General features: G+C 43.7%; 1 protein-coding gene across 1 annotated transcript in view; it reads left to right on the plus strand.

Moving 5' to 3' along the window:
• Positions 1-21452, plus strand: part of HMCN1 (hemicentin 1) — a 1183532-nt gene that overhangs the window by 664887 nt on the left and 497193 nt on the right. Inside the window, exons 41-42 of the mRNA XM_086956029.1 lie at positions 8938-9113; positions 20170-20266. Coding sequence (XP_086812155.1) covers positions 8938-9113; positions 20170-20266 — 273 coding nt within the window. The remainder of the gene's footprint in view (positions 1-8937; positions 9114-20169; positions 20267-21452) is intronic.

The following is a 21452-nucleotide window of genomic DNA, read 5'->3' on the forward strand; positions in this document are numbered from 1 at the left end:
TACATGCGCTTCCATCTCCTCAACCTTATTAAGTCCTGCAGGTGTCTTGGTATGTTAATCCAAGAAGATATACTTGGATTCTCTGTTCCCTCCTCTCAAATTAGCTGGAATTCTGTCTACAGCAAAGAAGGTTAATTCGGAAACATCATTCTCATGATGTTCAAATAAGTGACGCACCACAGGGTATGTAAAATCCACTTTCTGAGTAGATCTCTGATGTTCCAAAATACGCTCACGTAGTGGAAAGATGGGGCTACCTACATACATAAGGGAACCTAGACATTTGAGCACATAGATGTAATGGGGAGAGGATGTGGCCTAACTGCTAGGGCGGTCAACCTCAAATCTGGTGAACCATGTTCAAGTCTCTGCAATGAAGCTCAACATCCTGTGATTCTGGGCAAATCACTTAATCTCCCTGTGACTAACAAAAAATAATGTGTGCTTGTGTAAAGCAACTGGTGCCCATGGAAAGCGCTCTGATACCTGATACATTCGGGTCAAGTTTGCGCTATATAAATCACCCCCAAAAAATAAATATCTTTACTACAATTGAAAAAATAAAAGATCTTCTTTCTTTTTTTCTTTTTCCATCCGAGGTAGAATATTCAGAAGTATTAGAAATACATTGGCAAGCTTTACAGTGGCTACACTTGAATAACCCTCTAGTTTTGCTCAACCAAGTATCCTTTCTTGGAGCCTTAGTGTGATAACTATGTGATAAAACATCGCCAAATGTTTTGCCTCTTCTGTAGGTGATGAAGGGTTTCTCTGGTAAGTCTCTACCGATTGCCATATTTTTTATTACTATATTCCAATGTTTACATATCAGATTCCGTATTTTATAAAACAAGGAATTGTAGTTCATAAAAAGTCTGAAGTGTTTTCCTGGATTTATTATTACAGTAAAGAAGCTAGTCCCTTTTTAATGGTTCAGCTTTTTTTGCAGCTAGATTAAAGATCTGCGGAGTGTAGCCTCTTGCTTTAAATCTGTTTTTCATAAGAATGGTTTACCTTTCCAAATCTTCCGGATTTCTACAGATTTTTCTTTAATCTCAATGTTGTATACTCTCTCCCAGATTCCTGGGGTGTAGGCTAGTAAAGTGTAAAGTGTTGTTACCTGCAGTGATCTTACGGTGTATCGAAGTGTGTATTTTACCTTCATGTACCTTGAGATGTATATCCAAGAATGTAATATCTCTAGTACTCATAGTCACTGTGAACCTTAAATTATACATAATTTGATTCAATTTCCTGACATAGTCACATGCCTTTTCTTCACACCCGGACTATAGGATAAACAAATCGTCAATATACCTGGTCCAAATTAAAAGATTGTCAAACTTCTGATTATCCTCTGTCCAGCTGTTGCTCCTCTCCACCAGCCCATCACAAATCATATATATATATATATATATATATATATATATATATATATATATATATATATATAAAAAATATATTTTATGTAAATATATAAAAAAATTACAAAAAACATTTTTAAATATGAAAATCGTTTTTACAGAAACTATGTCTTATTTACATATAGCAAATTTGAGATGTGAGATTTTGTATTTATGCAGAAAGTTGAAGTTGATTCACAGATTTGTCTGGTTTAACTATTTCCAGCAATAGTAGTCCACAATTTAAAGCACTTTATGTGAGCAGTCGTAATGAGAGTCTTTCTTCTATATTGTCTAATCATGTGACACGGAGATTTGGAGGTGGGTGGACACCAAGCAAACACTTTAAAAACAAAATGGCGATCTGTAATTCCGCCTGTGAACAAGGGCTCCTGAAGCCCGAAACGCGTCGTGCGTGGGTGTAAGATTTGAAAGAGATAAACATCTTGCCTGAGAACTGCGGGGTCTGCGTCTCCTTCTTTGCCGGCTGGAGGCTGGAGGTTGTGGGAGTTCAAGTCTTTCGATAAATATGTATATATATGTGTGTATATATATGTGTATATATATATATATATACACACACACACACATATATATACACACATATATATACATATTTATCGAAAGACTTGAACTCCCACAACCTCCAGCCTCCAGCCGGCAAAGAAGGAGACGCATACCCCGCAGTTCTCAGGCAAGATGTTTATCTCTTTCAAATCTTACACCCACGCACGATATATATATATCAAAACAATTCCTATACAGGGATAGAGTGCTGTATAAATGACACAAAGATGAAGCAGAGAACTCTGAGTAGTTCCCAAGTTTAGATGTAGAGCACCCTACAACGACACTCTGAATTTGATCACCTCAAGTGTGTGTGTGTGTGGTGTGTGTGTGTGTGTGTTCGCGTGTGTGGGTGTATGTATGTGTATATATACTTGTCAGCCTCATACTGCCCAGACACAGTGAAAAAGGAATGGTAATTACAGGCACTAATAATGTTATCTTCCTAAATGTGGGTGACATTCTAAATTTGGAGCCTTCAAATAACCACAATAGCATTGGATCTTACATACATTTACATGCTTGAACCATTCCCCTTCGTCAAGCTTTGGATCCCTGTATAGTATTGTATTGAAAAATGTATATACATCATCAGCACTGACTTGCATTCCACAAACCTCATGGAAAGTTCTTCACAACAGTTCATGAGGTGAAGGATTACTGCTCTCCACTACCCTTAAATGGCACCTTCTCTCTATATTTGTTTACTGCACATCAAAAGATGGAACCCTATGTTTGAGCTCCTTGGAAGCACCACCCTTCAGTCACCAACATCTTGCAATCTCTTCTTTTCTCTGTTGCTTTCTCCTCAGAATGTTACTTTGTTACACCCTTTCCATGCCTCAGTCGCTGATCTTGTGGGATGGTGTAGCGTGAAGCAGCCTCGTGCAATATGCAGTAGGCTCAACAAAAAAAAACTTTAAAAAACCTTTAGATAAGGCATTACAGTATATAAAACCTACAACCTTACCTATTGCGACTGTTGTCAAAGCTTTGCCATGTCCAGAAGCAGACCTCTAAATATAAGGAATGAGAGAATGTGTCTTAAAGGAAATTAAATAGTTTTGCAGCATGAATCCTATTCTGGATCCACATGCTGTGCATCATTCTGCCATCTACTGGTTGGGCCCTGAATTGTCTTTTTTGTTGTTTTGATCGCTGTTGACCACCATTTGGTGCCAGGTACGTCCCCTGTGTTACATCAGACGGTATCCTGGAGGTCGACATACGTGGAGACAATCTTCAGATTCTTTTTTCCGCCGTTCGGTCTGGAAGCAAGACGGGAAGCTCTGAAGAATTTTGAGTTTTTCCCGAAAAACTCTGAAAAAGAGGAAGTGCATCGAAGAAATCATCGACCAACGATCATTGACATCACCAAAAAGTTAACAGCGATCATCATTGTCGTGAATTAGGCAGAATCAGAGGACCACACCAGTCCACAAATGGCGAGGTAGGGGAAATGGAGAATAACCCTTCAAATTCTGCCCCAATTGTCACTACAAGTATGCACAACGCGACCAACACTAATCTGAAACCTCTGCCTGCCCGAAGACCACAAGGACAAGGACTGTGAGGCCTGCGCAGCATTCCTACCAAAAACACTAAGGACGCTTCGAAGTCAAAGACAGGCCCGCTATGCCACAATGTCGCCGACAGCGAAGAAAACCTCTCTAAGAGACCTGAGTATCTCGAGCTAAGAGGAGGAACATGGAGCACTAGCGGAATCGACACACGAAAAATCGGAAGTCGAGGAACCAGAGGGGACTCCAAAAAGGTCCACGCCGAGAAAAAGGCTAAGGATCAGAAGAAGAAAGCAGAAAAGGTAAGACACCTTAAAAATCCATCTGAACTGAAGGGCTACGAACATAAAGTGCACAAGACAGCCCCTACGCTGAGCAAAAAGGCGATTGAAGGCCAGCCGCGATTGAAAGAACACAATGGGACCCAACCAAAGGTCACTGAGGAGGGAAAATTGTCAAAAACTATGAAATATGTGGTCGACGCCGAACCCGCAAAAAAGACCACTACACCGCCGAAGACTAACATCGACGTCGGGAAGAAAAGAAAATCTCCGACCACTGACGCCGAGAGGGGCCTTGAGGTTGAAAAGAAAAGGAGAAGACTCGAGGAAGAAGTGGCAGCGCTTCTAGAAGAAGAAGGACTTTGATGCCTTATTAAAGGATTTTCATATCCCAAAAACATCAGTGGCCGAACCAGAGAGCGTTGACGCTGAATAGGCAGAAGACGTCAAAGGAGAAGAAGAAAGGATCTTCGACTCTCAGCCAACACCAGAACCTCGAGGTGAAGAACCCGAGGAATATGGAGACATACCGTAAGAGTAGGAAAACTCCAAACATTTTGAGGAACAGTGGAATGACCTCAACACCGAGTGACGGGAGGAAGAGATTTGCTGCTATCCTTCGAAAGCTTCACCTCCAGATGACCTAGCTTTCTACAATGACCTTGTCAAAAGGGCAGCAAATCAATTTGGAGTCCCTGAAAGAAGGGACACATGTTTCTTTCTAGAAACACTGGCACCAGCTTCAAAAGGGACACAATATCTGCATATCCTGCTAGGCATCCTGAACCAAGGCAAAGAAGCATTCAGAGAACCAGCTTCAAACAAGGGGGTAACCCCCAGGGTAGAGAGGAAGTACAAACCCTCCTCAAAAGACCTTAAATATATTCAGGGAGTACTGTACCTTACTCTATCATTGTCACCACAGCCAGGAGGAGAGCCAAATGCAGTCTCCAACACAGGGCCACCACCTGAAAAGGAAAGCAAAAGGATGGTGGGGAAGGGAATGGAGAAAGAAGAGGCAACACAGTGGAGCATTGCCAACTCTAATGCCCTGTTGAACAGATATGGCCACCAACAGTGGGACGAAATAGAAGAGTTGCTGAACAAACTCCCTGAGGAGGACAAAAAGAGGGCAAAATCTATTGTCCAAGAAGGGAAAAACATGGCAAACACCTGCCTAAATGCAGCCCTAGATGCAGCAGATACAGCGAGCAGGCAAATGTGCACAGGAACCATCCTCAGAAGGCATGCCTGGTTCAGAATTTCTGGTTTCAAACCAGAAGTTCAGACCTCAATTATCAACAGACCATTCAATGGAGAAGCTCTGTTTGGCAAGGAGGTGGATGAATTAAAAAAGACAAAGAAATATCAAGGGCTATGGGAGCCCAACAGCAAAGAGGTTCTTTTTTTTAAAAGAGGAGGTTTCTCTAACAGAAAAACCACAGGTAGAGTTAGCTTTGGTCAAGGACAGCAAATGACAGAATCATCTCAGGGGCTGAACCAAAACCAACAAATGGGTCAACAGTTTAGTTACCAAGGATGGCAACAACAGCAGAAACAGCCCTTTCGAGGAAGAGGGAATAGCAGAGGAGGAGAAAACGGGTCTAACTGGCTTTATCATGGAAAAGGGCACACACAAAACACCAGAGGGTGGAAGAATATCCTTTTCCCACACACAATGGAAAAGGATAACAACAGACAATTGGATTTTAAATTTGGTACAATATGGATATTGCATGGAGCTCACATAGACATCACCTGCAAATACCCCCAAGACAAGAATATTAAACAGATCAGAACAAACACTGCTCAACGCAGAAATCAAAGAACTATACCAAAACAAGCAATAGAAAAGGTACCAGTACAACAGTGGTACAAAGGAAACTACTCTCCATACTTCCTAGTACCCAATCAGGACCAAACTCTAAGGCCAATCATAGACTTAAGATTCATAAACAGGTTCATACTAACATAACATTTCAAGATGTGTACCCTTCAATAAATAATTCCACAGATTCAAAAGGGGGATTACTTGGCAACAATAGACCTCAAAGACGACTATTTACATATCCCTATGAACAGAAGGCACAGGCAATATCTAAGATTCCTACACAACGGTACACACTACCAATTTAAGGTACGCCCATTCGGCATAAAATCTGCTCCACAGGTGTTCACAAAGTGCCTAGCAGCAGTGGTAGCACACCTGAGAAGAGAGAAAATCCACGTCTACCCTTACTTAGACGACTGGCTAATAAGGGCACGCACAAAACAAACATGCCAAGATCATGTTAAAAAAATAATCCAAACACTACAAAAACTGGGTTTCTCAATAAACAACAAGAAATATTCAACAACACCAGAAGGATAAAAAACTGTTCTGGGAGCAAGACTGAACACAGAAAACGCCAATGCTTATCCCACACAAGCCTGAATACAAGCTATCATCAAGAAACAGCCCTCTGCCAGTGGGAACCGTCTCTGACAGTGAGGAAAGAAATGAAACTAATGGGCATGATGGCATCATGTATCCCACTCATGACTCACGCTCGCCTACACAGGCGCCCATTCCAAGTATTGCTCACCAACAGCTGGTCACAACCCACAGAAAGTTGGGAGGATCTAGTGCTTGTTACACAAAGGATACAAGCACAGATACAATGGTGGGCATCCAACAACATATCACAGAGAAGATCTTTCAAGGATCCAACTCGATCTGTGACAGTCACCACAGATGCTTCCCTCATGGTTGGGGTTCTCATCTCAACCAGCTGGAAGTTAATGGTCAGTGGAGCGAAAAGGACTCAACAAAACATATCAATTATTTGGAGATGTTTTTCTGGCACTCAAGGCATTCCAGAAACATATTCAGGGGAAAAACATATTAATACAAACAGACTATACAACTACAATGTTCTACATTAACAAACAGGGGGGAACAAAGTCGTTCCCCCTGAGCAAGCTTGCACAGGAATTTTGGCATTGGGCAATATCCCAAAAAATTCAGTCCACTAACAGTACATCTACTAGGAATAGACAACATTACAGCAGACAAACTAAGCAGACAAAACAACAGCTCCCACGAATGGGAGTTGAAATAGACAGTGGTGCAGTATCTATTCAACATCTGGGGAACTCTAGTGTTGTACCTGTTTGCAACAATGCAGAACAAGAAATGCCAAATATTTGCCTCAAGGTTTCCACAACACCTGTCAAAGGGAAATGCACTTTCACTCAACTGACAATAGACATTTGTGTATGCCTTTCCACCAATACCCCTAATACAAAGAGTACTACAAAAAGCAAAGGAACCAGGAACAAACATGATTCTCGTTGCTCCTCACTGGCCCAGGCAGACATGGTACTCAACTCTCCTAGAACTATTCAAAGTAGAAATGATCAGAATTAAAGCAGAAAAAGACCTGAGACAAATCTTTCACCTGGAGCAAGCAACGCTACAACTAATAGCCTGGCGCCTGAACAAATAAAATTTGAGCACCTCAATCTACCACTCAGAACCATGGAAATTCTGAAAGAAACAAGAAAACAGTCAACAAGAAAATGTTATACAGCTAAATGGAAGCGATACACCAAATGGTGCACCACTAACAACAAAACTAATTCTATCAATACACAAGAAACAGTTATTGCATATCTTACTTACCTCTTGGACAGCAGCACCAATTTTTCAAGCCTCAAGGTTCATCTCGCTGCAATAGTGGCATATACAAGAGGAAAATCATGCAAAAGCTATTTTGCAAGACTACTCATAAAGATTCCTAGAAGGAGCAAAAAGAATAGCTCCACCAAGAGTTGCTCCAGTACCAAAATGGAGCTTAAATACGGTACTTTCTCAACTGATGACAAAGCCTTGTGAGGCCATGCATACAGCGGATCTCACCATATTACTCTCACACCAGCCTTACTCATTGCTATAACATCATGACGAAGAGTAAGTGAACTGCAAGCATTAACTATACAAGAACCCTACTTTCAAATCCTAAAGGATAAAGTAATCTTAAAAACAAATCCACAATTCTTACCAAAAGAGGTATCTAAGTATCACTTAAATCAAAACATTCTACTGTCAGTTTTCTTCAAAGACCCAAAAACAAGAGCAGAGAGAAGCTTTCATACCCTGGGTGTAAGAAGGACTTTACTGTATTATTTACAGAAACTGAAAAACTCAGGAAAACAAAGCAATTCTTTGTTGTGTACACACATAACAACAGTGGATCAGCTGTCATAAAGGCAACTATTGCAAGATGGTTAGTACAAGCTATCCAATTATGTTATGCCGCTGCCAAAGACGAACTAACATTGCAACCAACAGCTCACTCCACAAGGAAGAAAGGAGCAACGCTGGCATTAATGGCCAATGGGTCCATTGACTCCAAGCAACATGGGCATCGCCACACACTTTTACAAAGCAATAGTGTGTGGATATACAAATGAATAAGGAAAATCAATTTGGACAGAAGGTGCTTCAACACCTGTTTGCAAGGTCTTCCTTTCACCACAGCTTCCCAGACACGGGAGAAACCGCTACATGTTCTGATGCACAGCATATGAATACAGAAAAGGATTCACGCTGCAAAACGAAATGGTTACTTACCAGTAGGAGTACTTTTACAGCTTGTAGAATTTTCTGGATTCACATGCGACCCACCCGGCCTCCCCTATAAGGAAAACAAACAGGTGGGGAAGCAAAGGACTACAATAGTATTTCAAACCCATCTCAAGGATTACAAAACATAAGGAAAACAGAAAAAAGAATCCTAAGATGGCCACCACGCACGTCGACCTCCAGAATACCGTCTGACGTCACACAGGGGACGTACCTTGCACCAAATAGTGGTTGACAGCGACCAAAACACACAAAAAAGACAATTCCTGACCCAACCACTAGATGGCAGAATGAAGCACAGCATGTAAATCCAGAAAATTATTCCAGCTGCAAAACTACTCCTACTGGTAAGTAACCATTTCGTTTTGTATTTTAACATTGTTTCTTTAACTCAAAGGTGACCTACCTAATGTGATAATGACAATGTTCAGAGAAGGCTTTCCCACTGTCATGTTATTGAAGTGAATGAGCATTCAGCCCTCATTTTCTCTTTGTTGTAAGAGTACACATACATGTCTGCTTGTTTTCATTTCTTTTAGTACCACCGAACATTATGGGAGAAGAGCAGAATGTGTCCCTTCTCATGAGCCAGGCCCTGATACTGCAGTGCCAGAGCAACGCCATACCGCCGCCCACCCTCACTTGGCTGAAAGATGGCAGGCCTCTGTTAAAGAAACCGGGCCTTAGCATCTCCGAAGATGGAAGTGTTCTCAAGGTAACATTCAGAACTTCACTGTGTCCTTCTCTGCAGAAGAAGTAAAAGCAGTGGGGGGCATATTAGCAAGAACCTCGTTAAAATTATAGCAATTTTAACGGCAGGAAACTGCGATAATGGGCTTGCTAATATGTGTTATAGAATTCAAATAGAAGCCCAGGTTAGGTGTCCTGCACATCTAACCTGGGCTTCTATTAGAATTGTTTCACGCATATTATCAAGCCCATTATCACTGTTTTAGCGGCAGTTTCCTGCCGCTAAAACTGCGATAATTTTAACAAGTTCTTGCTAATATGCCCCTGGGTTCTGCAATTATGAGGTGTGGTCCAGTTTGATGAGATATTGTGTAGCAGAACGTGACGTGGGGTAAAATGTGACAGAATTGCCATATACGTGGATGATGTGTGGTCTAGTGAAGAAGCAACGGTGGCATGGGAAGAGGTGAGATAAGTTCACATAGTAGGAGGTGTGGTGAAGAGTTGTGTGACCTAGAGAGAGGTGTGCTTTAGCCCCCCTGTGATAGAAGAGGTCTCGTGAGAGCATGTATAATCTAGTGGAATGAGGCCTGACTGCTGTGATGGATTGCGGCTAGTGTCAGAATTGTCAGTATTTTGGAAGATTCTGATGAATAAAAGTACTAGTGGTCTACTGGGTAAAATATGGGGTGAAGGATTAGTGCCAAGAAAAGTACAGCAATAAGGACACTCAGTGATGCTATGCGAACAACTAAAGAGTTAAGGGGGATTTGACCATCTCTTCTTGAAGTGCTAAGAAAATGTGCCCAAAGTGAATTTTAACAAGCCCAGCAAGATACTCAGTCTAATTTGACACCATTATCTTCTATGCCAGATAAGGGAGAATGAGAGTTCTTAAACACCAATAAGATCTGTCAATGCCAAAATGACGCAAGAACTTTGGTTTTGGCTCAACTAGCTACTAGATCATTGTTGCATCCCCTTTTTGTTAAAATTTATTTTAGCCTCTGAGCCATTTGAGAACTCATAAAGTGTTTCGCACTACGATAGATATTGAGCTATTCAAAATTGTTAGTGATAAGTGGGAAGGACAATTCCAATGTTTGTCACTGCACTGTGTTTAAGGTGTCCTAACATCCTCCAGAGTCCTCTAAGAGGATCTGATGGAATAATATTCTTATCACAAATAAATGGCTGATGCATCCACACTAGGCTTAGAGCATGAAAAAATGCAGAACAAGTTCAATATTGAGTCATCTTCCTGGAAGGAAGTGTGCTCCTGGAAACCATCATGTTTGTGGCTTTTTATAGTCTCACCTACTTATTCCTTAGGACAGAAGAAACTTTACCAATCACAAACTCTTCCAGTGAGACATGATGGACTTTTCAAATGATATTTACTTTTCTCCATTTGTTTTGCTTAGCTAACAAAAAGCATGTTATTGAGTGCAGCTACAATAAGGTAAGTGGCACTAGCCCACTCCAGCTGATTCTTGGTATGCCAAGGGCAACATCAAAGCAGTCTCATGTTTGTAATCACCTCCAGAAGAAGGTATGACTTTCCAGTGTCCAGTAACACAAGCCCCTAGAGGTTGGGCCTCTAGTAGTTCACAGGCAATTCCATGTGCTACTCTCTTGCTTATAACATGGTTAGGGTTATTCCCCATTCACTGGGTGCTGCATCCAGGAACTGCCTACTAGTAGGCCATACTCAAGAGTTCTCCTTTGACTCTTCAGTTAATAATGAAAAGTATCTATGATGCCACTGCACCGTTGGCACCAAACCATGAGGGGCCCTACAGGTCCGTTACAGTCTTACCTCCTCCAGCACCATGGAAGTGTTTAACAGTGCAGCGAGTGCCCTCTCCGCAGTAGCTCTTGAGTCCAAATCATGTTGGATGAAGTCAAGCTGTTCGCGGTTCTCACAGCAGCACCCGGAAGGCTCTCTCCTTCAAGCAACCCTGTCGGTTCATTTCAGCGATTGGAGCTAATCCCACTTGGCAAACACAGGGTAAGTCACTCTATCTGTAATGGAGTTGGGGGTGGAAAATTCATCGGCTCCCAGCTGGAGCTCCAGCAAGGGTGCAACATCCTCAGCAGAGTCCTTGCAATCCTGTGCCAGATCACAGTGTGCAATCATGACCCTCTGGCACAGCAGTAATCCTCTCATCTGGGCAACAACCTGAACTCTTGGCCACAGTGGTACTGGCAGCTCCTCCTGGCGTACAAGGTAGGCGCATTATTCATGATCTGGGTGCAGACTTCTCTGGTATGACCCCCCTCACTTTGGCAGCCCCTCCTGGCATTCAAAGTTGTGGATCCCGGCAGAGACAAGTCCTGGCCCCAATAAGTTCAATGGTGGCCTCCATGAGCATATGGTGTCACTGCGGCAAGGCAGTGTGGACTTTGCGCTTTCCGCATGGCTGTCCTCACACAGCTTAGATCACGTTAGCCTTCTTCTGACATATAGGGGTCACCAGACTGAATCTGCACAGAGGCAATGACCCAATCGGTGCACAGCTGTTCTCCCTACACTTTGCTCCTGGAGTCCCCTCAGTAGGGCTCGCCACAGGACCTGGCTCCCTCCAACACTCTCCTCTTCCTCTTCCTCACAGAGCACACTGTTCTTGGCAACAAGGCAGGCGCTGGTGCTCCAGGGCAGTGATCTTGGTTTTTTGTCAGTGATGTCCCCTCACGCAGCAGGTAGACTAGCAGGCCTTGGCCCGCAGTCCTGGTCACAGGCAGAAGTCTTGAGAGCTTTCTCTTCTCACATAGCCCATTTGGCTGCTTGGCAGAGAGTACAATTTTGAGTCACAACCTCCTCTTCTTATAGACCTTTTCCAGATACCAAATGTGATTTGGGTTCTGAATCTATGAGATTTTTGTAGTGAAGTGGGTTTCTGTTGCAGTAATCCTCCCTCCCCCCTACCCCCCCACACTTTTTGCCAGACTACGGATGCACTTTCATCTAATGTGCCCTGGGTCCCTGCCAATCACATACCCACGCCAGCAAAATTCTGCTTTTCGCTCCTTTCGTGGCCACGTAAGGGGCACCCCGCACGTTCGTCCAGCCACAGGCCGCAGAACCAACCTCAACAAGGTCGCGGACGTGCATTCCGCTGTGACGGAGAAGGGGGCCAGATAGCCGGTCAGTCCACATCAGCTCCGCAGCATCTGCCTCAAAGCCTTCCTAGTCCGAGCTTTCAGGCCCATTCCACGCCAGTGGGAGGCAGAGTTCGCCATAGCCTGCTCCATTGGCATACCATCTCTTCGGACAAGTGGGTGCTGCAAATCATCCGAAGGGGCTACTCCCTCCAGGATGGTAGCATTGGACTTGCAGGACGCTTATTTCCAATTTTCCTGTCCTGCCGGCCCATCTGCGTTACCTGTGGTTCACAGTAGGCCACAGGCACTTTCAGTTTACCGTGCTCCGCTTCGACCTCACCAGTGCCCCTCGGGTGTTCACAAAGGTGATGGTGGTGGTCGCAGCTCATCTGCCTATCTCGACGACTGATTGTTGAAGGCTGGCTCGCCCCAAATAGACGTCTCCAACCTCCAGACTACGGCTGACCTCCTGCATTCACTGGGGTTCTCCATTAACATGCCGAAGTCGCACCTGAGCCCCTCCTAGAAGCTCCTCTTCATCGGAGCGGTTATGAACTCGCCGCAGTTTCGGGGTTATCCCCCCGAGCAGCGGGTTCGGGATATTCAGGCTCTGATTCCGATCTTTCAGCCTTTATCCCAAGTTTCGGTCAGGTTGACCCTACGGCTTCTGGGACTGATGGCCTCCTGCATCCTGCTGGTACCTCACACCAGGTGGCAGATGCAGGCTCTGCAATGGGACTTGAAGTTCCAGTGGGCACAGCATCAGGGCAACCTGTCCGACCACGTCCTTGGAAGGCACTGCTAGACAGTTGCAGTGGTGGCTAACGGACCGTGATTGGGTCAGTGCCAGATCCCTCTCCCTTCCCCAACCAGAGCACACAGTGGTGACAGATGCGTCCCTCCTGGGGTAGTGGGGCCACATGGGAGAGGCGGAGATCAGAGGCCTCTGGTCTCCGGCAGAGTCCCGGCTCCATATCAACCTTCTGGAGCTGCGGGCTTTCCGGCTTGCACTGAAGGCATTCCTTCCCTCTGTCTGGGGAAGTGTAGTACAGGTGTTCACGGACAACACCATCGCCATGTGGTATTGTAACAAAGAGGGCGGGGTGGGGTCGTGGACCCTATCTCAGGAGGCTCTGCCCCTCTGGACATGGCTGGAACATCAGGGCATCACCCTGGTGGTTCAACACCTAGCAGGTTCCCTGAACGCCAGGGCGGACAAACTCAGCCATCAGTGCATGATGGATAACGAGTGGCATCTGAACTCGGACCTGGCGCAAGGTCTCTTTCAGCAGTGGGGAGATCCTTGGTTAGATCTATTCGCCACCAAAGAAAATGCGCAATGTCATCAGTTCTGCGCGTTGGATATTCAAGGCGGCACTCGCTCGGCGACGCTTTTCGTCGCGAGTGGATTTGCGGTCTGTTATACGCCTATCCGCCTATACCACTTCTGCCCAGAGTGCTGAAGAAGATCAGGCGCGACTGGGCCCAAGTCATCCTTGTGGCTTCGGATTGGGCACGAAGATTCTGGTATCCTGAGCAACTCAGTATGTCAATCGATCCCCGGATTCGACTGCCTCTTCAGGAGCACCTTCTGTCACAGCAACAGGGGACGGACCTTCACCCGAACCTGTCCAGCCTCCACCTACATGCGTGGAGATTGTGCGGCAACAGTTGATGCCATTTGACTTGCCTCCTGAAGTCTGTGATGTCATTCTGGCAGCCAGGCATCCCTCCACAAAAAACGAAATACGCCTGCAGGTGGAACAAATTTGTGGCATGGTGCACAGCAAAGGCTTTGGATCCCCTCTCTGCCCCTCTTTCAGAGGTTCTCCTCTTTCTTCTTTCCCTGGCCAAGCAGGGCTCTGCTCTGGGCACTATCAAGGGATATCTTTCAGACTTTTCAGCCTTCTTGAGGCTTCATGATCACCCTTCTCTTTTCAAGTCCCCTGTTGTAAATAGATTCTTGAAAGGCATTACTCACATGTTTCCTCCTGTTCCCTTTGCAATGACTCAGTGGATAGGACTTGAATCTGGTGTTAACCTATCTGATGTGTGCTCCCTTTGAGCCGGTCCATAACTGTCCTTTAAGTCTTCTGACTCTAAAGACTGCTTACCTGGTTGCCATCACCTCTGCCTGAAGAGTGAGTGAGCTCCAGGCTCTTTCTTCTAAGCCTCCTTTCCTCTCTGTCCATTCGGACAAAGTTGTTCTGAGGACTCGTCCTTCTTTTCTACCCAAGGTGGTTACTGCCTTTCACATCGGTCAGACCATTACCTTGCCCACCTTCTTTCCGCCTCTACATCCCTCGAAAGAGGAAGAGAGGCTCCACCGTCTGGACCCAAAACGTGCACTCTCTTTTTACCTGAATCGCACACAACAGTTCCGGGTGGACGACAAACTCTTTGTTAGCTATGTGGGCTCTAAGAAGGGACGGGTGGTGCACAAGCGGACCATCTCTCGGTGGGTCGTTTTGTGCATCAAGATCTGTTATTCATTGGCTAAAAAGGAACCTCCTGTGGGGCTGCGCGCCCATTCCACTCGGGCCACGGCGGCTACTACTGCCTTGGGACGGGAAGTCCCTTTGCAGCACATTTGTCAGACAGCTACATGAGCCTCGCTGCACATGTTTGCCAAGCATTACTGCCTGGACAGTGAAGTCCAGAGAGACGGCTTCTTTGGCTGTTCTGTTCTCCAGGACTTTCTGGTGTGATTTTGATTCGCAGATCCACCATCGGGGTTGGTATTGCTGGGGTATCTATTCTAAGGTAAGGAATCTAACACTAACGTGTTTCTTTCAGATGCACAAGTTACTTAACTTCGGTAACGATATATCTGTAAGAACCATTAGTTAGTGTTAGATGCCTTACTACCCCGCCCATCCTCCACGTTCTGCAAACTGATTTCTTGGGTTAAGGCATTTCCCTGTCAGGACCCTAGTTTCATGGCACCAGGGTCGGTTTCTTGCATGGCTCTGCTTTCCTGGCGCGGAAAGCTATGTACAGAACAGACGTCAGTGCACGAGGGCGTCGTCTAAGTACTCCAGCGACGTCATTCCGGGGATCATGACGCCGACGACGGGCGCGGAGCCGCAGACGACGCCTACCGACACGTGGGTACTGCTGACTAAAACTTTCCGGATCTAGTCTGATGCCTGGGGGTAATTCTAAGGTAAGGAATCCAACACTAACTAATGTTTCTTACAGATATATCGTTCCGAAGTTAAGTAAATTGTGCATTAATTGTTATTTGTGAATAACCTGGGGTTGATAAGGCATTGAGTTCAAGATTTTTTGTATAAACTTTCATTCCATTTAATGGGTTGAGTAAAATAATTTTAGAAAAATATTTTTAGAAAGATATATCTCTAGTCCATTCAATGTAACAAGATACGTGCATAATGACGAAGCTGAAAGATTTTCTGTAATATTGGGACACTTGCCCACAATAACTCGGTGAGAAGAAACTATAAATTACAAATATTTTGGAAAAGCTTATTCTATATCTTAAATCATATTCTCCATCTAAGAATGAACATAACCTCTCCCAGTGTGTTGATGTATATTTATGATAATCTAGTTAAATGAGTTTTGTGGCTAGATAAAAAAATCTTTATCTTTCTATACATTTTTATATATTGATATTTTGATATGTTCATAATAGAATAATATAGAAAAAGAAAAGAAGATCATATTGTTTATATCTGAAGTTATATGCAGAGGGAGAAGATTTTTTTTATTTGATTAATTGAATATTCATTTAGTATATTTGCACATTAGCCTTATCTTTCTTCTTGAGATATGTCCAGGCTCCTTCCTTGTGATCGATCTATCACTGAATCAGAGAGCAGTCTTTTGAAGAGTGAAGGTAGAGTCTCTTCCTCTCATCCTGCAGTGTGTCCCACCCAGGTCACAGGAATGCAACAATACACAACTCTACCTGGGGCGATTCATCTCTTCCTCGTGACTTCACCAGGCAGGTCTGGGCTTCCTAAAATGTAAGCAAGGGTCCTCCTTGTAATGTACCATTCCGGGGACTCTTGCACTCAGTGTACTTCCACAGCACACTCACTCCCCAGTACTGTTACCTCCATCCATTGTGCCACTATAGACACACATGCAGACAGCACATACATCCAGTCTGTGTGTACTGCTCAGTACTGTAGTCTTTGTGTATTGTACCAGGGTGTGCTATTTACAAACACACACTCTGCCAGCACACACCCTCACTATGTATGTGCTGTACAGAAATTGTACTTCATGCAAGCTCCCATATATCCAGCACATGCTTCTATTGCTCATGCAGTGCATAGCACTACATCTTTCATGTAATGTATTCCCAGAAGGCATACATACACTAAGTACATTTCACTAACCACATATATACTACACAGTGCTGCTCTAACCCTGTACCGTACCCTTTCCAGACACACGTACATCCAGCGCAGAGTCCCTGCTCCTGCACTGCGCAGCGCTCCACATCTAACAGGTGTTGGTCAAATGTGAGTTAAGCACACAGCACTTAACTCGTTTTAAAAGGTAAGTAAGCCTTTAAGCCTTTAAGCCTCACTCCTGTGATACAGGGTAAAAAGGTCTTGTTCACCACTCCTGATCATTACACGGTATACTGCCATCACCGCGCTCATGCTGCTTAACTCTTAGTCAAGGAGGTAGCCTTCCATTACTATGAGGGTAGAGGTTTGGGCACCCCTTCGTGTTTATCAAGAGCACAACTTATAAGACAGGCCTATGTTATAGCACACACTTTAGATAACACAAGTACAGTACAGATGGGCACTCGGTTTCAGGTTACTTTCTGAATGGGACTCTTGAAGGTATGTTGGTAAGCATTTTTTCTATTTGAACAATTGATTTCATCAACACCATCTAGTTTTACACTGGTGTGATTCACTTTAAGAAATGAAAAGTTCTTTCATTTTAATGTAATGATGGAAGAATGTTTTCTGAGTAGAATTCCTAAATATACAAAGTCCATTCAAATATCTCGATGCAAATTGCAGCATATATTTTTAAAGAATTCTTCCATGCCTAAATGGGTGGCTATCAATTCACACTCTGATGGAAGATTCCCCCTTTGCTTGAAGTTTGACATACATCAACATATCCTTTAGATTATATGTGAAGTTACATTAGTTTGCAGCTTTTTAAGAAGAGAGCTTATGATTGCTTGTTATAATCGCTCTCTGTAGTGATGCATTGATATTTTTCTAGACATGTCTTCTGTTAGGGTACTTATGTTTATTTGGTTAGATGGGGCCGGGCGGGTATGCAATCATATCTTGAGCCTATGGAGTGAAGCTTTTCTGATGATTGATACCACATTTATGAGGGAAGGCCCTTTCTGCAAGAGCACCCCCACTTTCTTGCCCTCACATTCTGCCAGATGTAGTGCTGATTTACTGACACTGAACACTGGGGTGCTCACGTCCAGTACTCAGTACATGTGCTCTGATATCCAGAGTATATGTGCAATTGGCTAATCCTTTAAAAAAAGCACTGGGTTAGGTTATAACACTTTCTAATGTGGCTTCAGTTTGGAAATAGCTACAGCCCAGTTTCAACTACTCAAATTATTAGTAATTTAAAACTAATTGTGAAGTCAGATTTAAAATTACTATTTCGAAAATGCCACTTTCAGAAAATTAGCATTTTTCTGACTAAATCCTGTAGTAGCCCTTTCAGAGATAATCCCAACTGTTGCCACCTGGCAGCCTGCTGATATGTATACATTGCTCTCAATAAATATAACAGAAGGCCCTTAGGTGGGAGAAGATGTAGCCTTCTCCTAAGAGGATGGCTTTGAAGTATGTGGCAACCAACTCTAGAAGCTTTTAAAGGAAGAGTCCCTGTCACAGGTAGCCGTACGTCACACCTAGGTCTACCCCTGCCATTGAGTAAGTGACGAGAGTGTCTCCTAATAAGAATCCCTGTCCTAGACTGGTTTTTCAGAGAGAGGCCTCATTTCCCTACACAGACCTCAGGGGTTGTGCCTAGTGCTCTGATCAGGGGAAGACAGATTATGCCATGCTAATTTTGGCAGAGTAGGGCACTGTGGCATTGCTTAGGGTCAAGGCCCAGGGAATGATGTCCAAATGGGTAGGGTTGACCCTGTAAACGTTTTCCCTGTTTGTTGGGGAGCCACCCCCACCCACAAACTAGTGCCATGCATACATGTGGCACCCCTGGCTGCTTTTTTCAGAACACTGCTGGCTCTGCGGAAAACAGAAGAAGGACTGCATCTGCTGAATCAAAGGGCTAGAACTCAGAAGAAGGACTGAGCCTGCTATTTTACCTGTGGAGAGAAACCCGAAGGATGTACCTGATCCCATGTGAACCCAAGGCAGAATTGGACTCCATAGGCTTTTTGGCTAGTCTCCTATTAAATTCCAGGAATACAAAAACTCTAAGAAGCTTGCAACAAAGAAGAGCCCAGCTGACCTGTTCCAATTGGAGTTTCCCCAGACCCTGCTGGTGACTTCTGGGAGATTGAGTCCTAATTCACCAAGTGTTGCCCAAAATATCTGAAATCCTTGGCTGGTGTTAGAGTGTACTCTCTCCCCCTCAAGATTGCAAAAGCAGACACTTAGAAACCTTTGCACCTTTTTTCTTTTTTTTTAAAACCAAAGTCTACCATGGGACTGCCACCAAACTGCAGCTGCCATCGTCACATCACTGGTCAGTTTCAACTTACTGGTTTACCTTGCTGAAAGCAGCTCTACTTCCAGAAAAGTTTCTATTTTCCAACATGGAGGATTTCACCAGGACCAACGCCAAGTAGTGCCCTGCTGTCGTCGAGCCCTCCAATAATCCTCCCTACAGCCCACCACGTTGATGAGAACATTCCCCATCAAAAAACAAAGATCCTGATTTAAATGTTGACAGACAGGGAACTACGTTGCAATGGCAATGGAGTTTCTTTCCCATCCAACTTTGGAGTTTTCCCACTCAATATTGATGTGGGGGGACAATATTTTGATGACGGCAGAGACTACTCCACCTAATTTAAATGAGGGAACGCACGTCGATTTTTCAATCTCTGTTACCACCAGGAAAACTTGGCAGTAAGGGCCATTGAAAAGTGCTCAATGTCCCCTCGCCATTGTTTCTTTTTGCTCAGTAAAATTTATACTATTTTTATAAATTAGGGTGAGAATATTATTGTGTTGAGTTTTTGATTTATTAACTGTTCTGCTATTAATAATTGCCTTACACTTGCTAACTTTGTGGTAAGCCAGACTGATCTGTGCCTCAGCTAACCCCGACTGAGGTTTAAATTAAAGTAACCTAACTTTACCTGATACAGAGTAGTGACATTATTACGTGGTGAGGTCTTACAACTAGGGGTGGGTGTAACTCGTGTAATTCCGTGCATTGTAATCATGCGTAATTATCCACAAACTCAATGATATTACGTGGAATTCTGAAAGAAGAGTAATTCTGCATTTAGCTCTATTTTCTCATTACAAAAATGCCCACTCACATCAAAAATGAACACGACGATGCATTTTGCGCTAAGAAATAGTGTTAAATGTAACAGAACATAAATAGCAGCACAAGAAGCTGCTCACACTCGTTAAATGCGCCCCTGTGGTAGGATTTTCACCTACTTACTCCCGGCATTGAGTTCTAGTTACTTAGCGAGGATGCGTGCTGCACTAAGAAAATATCACACAGAAGCGTGAGCAGTCACTCATGCTCACAAAATGTGCTCTTGTGGTACGATATGTTCCTCCAAAGTGGGTGCAGTTGCATCATTATAGGTAATTCTGCATTAAAGAGTAATTGCTCCGGCATAATTGAAATTTCGACCAGGCCTATCAGGACTCCAACGTGTGTAGACCATATCTTTCCAAACCAACATCTGGAGTGCAGTGTTCACAAAATACTTATTTGATTGATGTTACATACCATAACATAAGGTTGTGTTACTAATAATTATTACAATATTTTATACTTCTCAGATAGATGGGGCTCAAGTTCCAGACACTGGTCGCTATACCTGTGAAGCCACTAATATAGCTGGGAAAACAGAGAAGAATTACAATGTTAATGTATGGGGTAAGTTGTTGAGTGATGTAGTAGTGTTGGTAAATTTAAGTTTGCACTGAAATGCTTTCCCCATCAGGATACTGAGCCTATTTGCTCTTCTAAAAGTAATGTGGCTTGTTCAGCTTTGGGCAATGTCATGTTAAAAGACCGGCCACATACTGTCTGTTGTTTGAGGTTATTACATATGTAGTATCAATTTGTATACTAGTATTGACTGCTATAACAGCACTTTAGACAGGGTGTACTGCAGTTAAACAGATATATTATAGCCTCAGAGCCTGCTGTAGCAGGCTCTACCGGGCCATTAAAGGCCCGCTCCAGCGTTAAAGGTCCGTGCCGAAGGAATGGGCTTTTAACCAGGCGAGTGGGCCTTTAATGGCTAGTAGAGCCCACTACGTATGGCTTTAGGGCTATTAAAACAATCTTCCCCTAGAGGGCAGAATGTTTCTAATTTGTAAAACAAAAGACTGAGGGGCTGAAATCCCCTCTGGCTCTGTGAGGCCTTTGTTCACAGCTGTTGCTGTGAACAAACATTGGAATGTTGATGCTCCGGGCTTCTGCCAGCCATTAGAAGCCCGGAGCACTCCATTGCCTTCAATGAAGTGCTCAACATTCCAGTTTTCTAATATAGGCTCAAAACGTACTTACAGTAAATCAAAAGGAAGTACTTGAAACCGCCAGGAAGGACTGCTACCAAGTAGTGTCAGAATGTTCCATGGTTTCCATAAGTGAGACACAATCTAAATATTCTGAAATAATTTATGTGGCTTCTGGTAAATGTTACCCAAACTGTATTGTCCCTTGGGCATCAGATGGACTGCTCTAATATGAACAAAGAGTATCACTTGGAGAAAATACAGAATACATCGTTCATGTAGTTTATGTTTGTTGCGGCCATCACATGATACAAGCAGCTATGAGCGAGGATGGGGTGTGGACTTTGCAGGTCTAGTGAGAAACTGAACAAACAATATATAGCAGTGCCTTGTTGAGTTAGCAGAATTTTGAAACCTAAAGTTTCAAATCTAGCTAAACTGAAAGGGTGGGACAGTTGTCAGTAGTTGGCATAGGATATGAAGAGTCTAGGGCAGTTTTTAATTTTGGGGAGACCTTATCCAACTTTTTTGTCAAACACTACAGTTAAAAAAAAAATAACTTCAAATAGTGGACATATGAAGAAATGGGGAAATGAAGT

Source organism: Lissotriton vulgaris, chromosome 1_1, assembly GCF_964263255.1.
Source record: "Lissotriton vulgaris chromosome 1_1, aLisVul1.2, whole genome shotgun sequence".
Taxonomy (NCBI): domain Eukaryota; kingdom Metazoa; phylum Chordata; class Amphibia; order Caudata; family Salamandridae; genus Lissotriton; species Lissotriton vulgaris.